A 6,000-nucleotide genomic window follows, 5' to 3' on the forward strand; every position below is an offset into this window, starting at 1 on the left:
ACTGTCATTTTCATTTTCTTTATTTACTATAATTGGCCTGAAAACATAATAAGTCCCTATAGGATAACATGTGAAGACTTGCTTGTTATATGAGTAAATTGCAAAAAATACCCACACTTATACTCTATTATCACTTTTGTCCATTTATCTCCCTGACAAAATATATCTCACATGTTTACAAAAGTCGTTATTTATGTCCTTTTCTCGCGTGTGAAATTCACACCACGCGCCCTTACGCGCAATCACGCGCAGTCAAATGATAGAAATAGCGATTTTTGAAAACATGTATTATATATTTTTTGCCAGAGATAAATACAGGATAAAAGTGATAATGAGGTATACGTGTGGGATATTTTTGCAATTTTCCCCTTGTTATATACTACTCCGTTCGTCCACAAAATATGCATGTTTCCCTTATATGTTTGTCCAAAATGACTCTTACCCTATAGGATTATATGTGAAAGGCTTGCTTGTTATATGCTACTCCATTCGTCCACAAAATTTATGCATGTTTTCCTTATTTGCTTGTCCAAAATAACTCTTACGTTTCTTAATTTATACTGTCAACATTATATTTATATACAAATATGCCACAACTATTTGCACACTCAATTTATCAATTTTTGTTTTTCATCTCATTAATTACTTTTGAAAGTACTTTTATTTTCTTATCACAATCAACCAATATAATACTATATTCATTAAAAACTCGTGTTCAGCTCAAAAGATCATAAATTTTATAGACGGAGGGAGAGCTAGACTTGCTTTTTATATACTTGCCATGCCTGGCATCACATTTCAAGGAGTTTGCATTGGTCGCATATTTTTTTCATCTACTTAAATATATGGTTCTACTCAAGTCATTCGATGCCTTTTTTCAGTTATCAAGCTTGTTAAGGGTTTGTTCACTTTGTGATTATGGATGAATGTATTTTTTATGTAAAGTATGGAGAATTGTGTCAATAATATAAAAGATAATATTTTGTGTTGAATTGTTAACTTTTCGTGGGTGAATAGAATATATATTATATATATTTTGCAATATGCGTTTATATTATACTTTTTGTAATATTAATAAAAAATTGTGCCACCTAAAAAGTATTGGATGAACAAACCCTAAAGTTTTGAAACGCATACATTTTTCGAGTTTAAGGTTTTTTTTTTAAAAATCAATTTTTTAATTTGTGTGGATTCATGTGCCAACTCACTGTTCAATTTCAGGTCTTAATGCAAACTGGAGATGCTGAACTAGAAATGAGAGGAAGATGCAGTGCTGGTCAAAAGGTAAATGACTTTCAAAACCTTTTCATCAAATTAGTTATATATTTATGATTAAGAACAGTCACTGTATATTGTCCCATTTTCCCATTTTTTGTCTCCTCAATCCTTAAGTGTGGGTTTATTTGTTCCCTGGATTATTTTGGATTTGAAATTTTATTATTTTACTTAGGGTAAATTGATTTTTTTAGTCCTGTAATTGAACTTTTTCATCACTTTAGTCTCATAATTAGAGTTTGTCGCAAACTAGTCCCGTAAATAAAAACATTTAGCAATTTTAGTCATCCGGCACCAGAAATGTCTGCGTGGCACCCGCGTGGCTCGCTAGAGGACACGTGTCCGCCAGGTTGGCGACACCAGGTGGACCCGTTGATTTTTATTCTTTTTTTAAATTTTTTTCTAAATTTTTATTTTTCAATATTTTTTTTTTAAAATTTCTAATTTTTACAAAAATGAAAAAATAAATAAATAAAAATTCACGTGTCCTTCAAAGTGTCGCTCTGGCGGACATGTGTTCTCCGGCGCGCCACGCGAGTTTCAGTATTCGTCTCCGGCGTCAAAGGACTAAGTGTGAAAATTTCAACTTACGAGACTAATTTGCGAAAAGCTTCAGTTATGAGACTAAAATGATAAAAAGGTCAACTTACGGACTAAAAAATAAGTTTACCCTTTTATTTATTTATTTAGACTGGATAATAGGTCTTCAATGTTGATATAAGAGTAAAAAATTACACAAGTGAAGATGGAGATGAAAACATAAGTGAACATACCCTAACCAACTAAAATATAAATTTCTATCTGGATTAAATAGATGAGGGTTGATATGTTACTCTTTTGGTTGTCTGGGAATTTAATAGTTACATGTATTTTTATTGAGGGACCAAAAATGGACGAATGCCATACTGCAGGAGCTTTACTGGGAGTATATACAAATAATGAAAAGTACATAGAAGAAATTGCTCCTCTTTGCAATGGAACAGGCTAAATTGGGTCATATTTGTTTCTTGGAAATTTGATGGTTACATTGACTATAATATTCTCTGGGTTGTTGCTCTCACTCTGAGTTGTGTTTTGTGTTTTTCTCTAAATTCAGGTACTTGCATCACTCATAATAAGGTTGGCTTTAGCTGAAACTTTTTGCCTCAATTGTGGAATACTAGCACTTGATGAACCTACAACAAATTTGGATGTCCCTAATTCTGAAAGCCTGGCAGCAGCGCTGCATAGGTATGCATGCCTTACGTAATGGAAGATAGGAAGTGAGATAGTTAGCTTGAAATGACATACATAGTTGGCTTGACGCCTGCAGAATAATGGAAGATAGGAAAGGGCAAGAGAATTTTCAGCTTATTGTCATCACTCACGATGAACGATTTGCTCAACTCATTGGGCAGCGACAACATGCCGAGAAGTACTACCGCATCACTAAAGATGATTAGTAATCTCCTCCTATTTCTTTTCCTTTTCTGCCTTCTTTTTTTATTTCTTAATTATATCTATCTTTCCGATATTGACTCTCAAGTGTGTTTCTTCCCTCCTTTTCAGCCAGCACAGCATTATTGAAGCTCAACAGATATTTGATTGACATCACTCAGGTAGTCATCAATATATATATGTATGTACGTCTTGTCTGCCAAATTATGTATGGATAGTAGTCCCCAGTGTTAAGATTATGGTTTAAGCAAGTATTATGATCCATATGTATTTCTTAACTTTACATTGGGGTGGGAATGATTTTTGGTTCATGATTATGTTGGTGGTTCTTATAACTTATTTGGATGCTTAGATTGTGTGTGTGTTTGCTATTTCACCTTATAAATTCTGGAGTCCTTCCTAGGCTATATTCTTTATGTATGAGAGTAGGAGTTTTTTCCTTTAGGTCTTGTCTGTCATATCTGTCATACATGTATCATTTGCCTTATGGAGACTAGTTTGCATGTCAATTTAGTCAGAATGCACTCGTAAAGTAGCCGTAGCAGACATCATTAAAAAAAAAGAATAAAATAATATGGTGCACATTTTATAACTATTCTTATTACTGTGAGTCAGAAAGTAGAGCAGAGAGTGTGGTTTCGAGGGTATATGTATGTAACAAATGCAGAAGAAGAGAAGTGATGGATAATGTATGTGGGGTGGGTCAAGAGGATTTGATTAACCAAAACAAAACTATAAGAAAGCAATTTTATTTTATTAAAGTGTTTTTCTTTTAAAAAAGAAGTTAAATGTAATAAATTTAAATTATTTTTAAATTGTCAATTATCATGGCATGGTATGGCATGTTAAATAAAGTAAATATATTTTACCTTGAGTCCTTATAATTTAATTTGAAGTCTTGTCAACACTATGGAGGTGTTCTTTCGTTTTACAATAAATAAAAAAAAAAATTAAATATTTTATTTGGATTAATACTATAAAGGATACAATATATATTTACATAAAATATATAATATATATTCTTTTCATTTAAAGAAATTAGCAATTAAGATAATTTACTAGTATTAAAGATGTAGATTATATTTTGATTTTGTTACTCTCAAATAATTTGGGCATAATTAAATAGCCCAACTTGAGGAGGTGATAGACCGACCCAAGTGGCCTGATCTGGTACAAGAATTGCGCACGGATGAAGATGTCGGATCCGAATAAGGGAGCATGAGAGAAGTTCGAAAATAATTTCTAAAATAATAAAGAAGTGGAAAGTTGAGAGGTTGAGAAAAATATAAATACGGACAAAGAGAAAGAGGGATGTCCAACACCTCACAAAAAGATTCCACAATTTTCTTCCTATTTTGTTCTTTATTTTTTCTCTTTTTTGTTCTTTATTTTTTTCTCTATATTTTTATTGTATTGTATTCTATTTTCTATATTTTAGGCAAAATTTTCCGTAACTTCCCCGTGGTTTCGAAACTCAGCGTAAATACCCCCTCTACTTTAAAAATTGCATGACGCTCCCTTATACTTTAAAAAATATTGCATGAAATTACTTTGTGGTGTCAAAATTCAGTATAAATTCTCATTTTATTTTAAAAAATTGCATGACGCTCACTTATACTTTCAAAAATATTGCATAAAACCTCTCTGTCATGCAAAACATATAGATAGGAAATCATCTTTTTATTACACGAGAAAAGTTTCATGGTTGTGGGGTTTGATGCAACGTTTTTTGAAATATAAGGGGATACCATGCAATTTTTAAAGTACAGAGATTTTACGCTGAATTTTGAAACCATGGGGGAATTATACCTATATTTTATCTATTCTTTCTATATTCATGCCGTTACTTTTTCAAAGTAATTAAAGTATATTTTCGGTCCTATTTTTACATTGTTTTTCACCCTTAGCATTAATTTGCTCAAATTCATCAAAGCCAATCAGTTCCAGATTCATCAGTCACTACGAGTTAGGAGGATCCCGATTGGCCTAAATCCATTAGGCCATCCACATTGATGGAGAAACCCACGTAGGATAAAATAAAATAAAATAAAAATAAAAAAATTAATTTTTTTTATTGCCAGCGTGTAGACCTGGTTGCTTCTGTAGCACCTCCACGAAACCTTGACATAGGTGTATTCTATGACAAAAAATATATTTCTCTTTAGTTATTTTTTATATATTATATTTTTATTATATATATATTTATTAGTAATTTTTATATTTTTATATTTTATAAAATTTTATTCTTTACAAAATGATATCAATATTGATATATTTTTGTGTAATAAAATTTTAATTAAATATAATTAATTAATAATAATAACAATTTAATTTTCTAATTATCTTATAATTTATTCATTAAATTACACAAATAATTAATATATATATATAATTACTTAATATATAATTGAATTTTCACATCACATTAATTTTCTTAAATTGATTATTGTACAAGTTTCTTACTCAATTCTTATATTTATCATTGCAGTATCAAATCAATAAAATTTATTTTATTTTTTTAAAGAGACGTAAATACAAAAAATTGTATCATAAAATTAAATTTTCACATCACATTAATAATAAATATTTTTTATTTATTATAAATTAAATTATTGAATAAATAAATACTAATAAATATGTATATTAGATAAAAATTATTATTATTTAAAGTATTTTAAAAATAGATAATTTATAATATGGAGGAAAGAGAAATTAAAATTTGTGTAAATAAGTTTCTTTGATGAAAGTATAAAATGAAATGAGTTTCTCCGATGACGTGGTAGAGAGAGAATATGACGTGGAAGAGAAGAGAGAAGAAAGAAACCCATGTTGGGTTTCATTTATGCGGATGGCCTTAGGCAGTCATCAACGAATTTTCAAGATAACAAATTTAATACTTCGTTTTATATTTTTAATTTTAAATTTATCGTAACATATAAATTTAAAATCAACATTAGTTTTATTTTAAATTAATTGTATATATATATTTTTAACTGTATGTAATTTATCTAATATAAATTGTATATACATTACAAAAAAGTAAGACTTTTGTATCATCTTTTTTTTTTATCCCTAAATCATCTTTTTTTGTTACGAAATTCATTAAATTTCATCTTCTAAAGTTCACGTAATGTCACCCATTCCTAATTTTTGTTATAAATGTGTTATTTTTTTGTAGTAATATTTTAATATATTTAATTCATTTTTTTTAAAGGTTGTAAAAATCAAAACAAAGGAATAGGCGAGACAAAAGATAATGTGCATGAAGTTACATCTACACATCCAATA

The 6,000-nt window shown here is 29.3% G+C and overlaps 1 protein-coding gene across 1 annotated transcript in view; it reads left to right on the forward strand.

Moving 5' to 3' along the window:
* Positions 1 to 3,253, forward strand: part of LOC127249229 (DNA repair protein RAD50) — a 32,523-nt gene extending 29,270 nt beyond the window's left edge. The window contains exons 24-27 of the mRNA XM_051271942.1: positions 1,222 to 1,284; positions 2,372 to 2,505; positions 2,588 to 2,716; positions 2,824 to 3,253. Coding sequence (XP_051127899.1) covers positions 1,222 to 1,284; positions 2,372 to 2,505; positions 2,588 to 2,716; positions 2,824 to 2,863 — 366 coding nt within the window. The 3' untranslated portion in view covers positions 2,864 to 3,253. The remainder of the gene's footprint in view (positions 1 to 1,221; positions 1,285 to 2,371; positions 2,506 to 2,587; positions 2,717 to 2,823) is intronic.
* The last annotated feature ends 2,747 nt before the right edge of the window (positions 3,254 to 6,000 follow it).

This window comes from Andrographis paniculata, unplaced genomic scaffold (genome assembly GCF_009805555.1).
Source record: "Andrographis paniculata isolate CXL003 unplaced genomic scaffold, ASM980555v1 Contig35END, whole genome shotgun sequence".
In the NCBI taxonomy this organism is placed as follows: Eukaryota; Viridiplantae; Streptophyta; class Magnoliopsida; order Lamiales; family Acanthaceae; genus Andrographis; species Andrographis paniculata.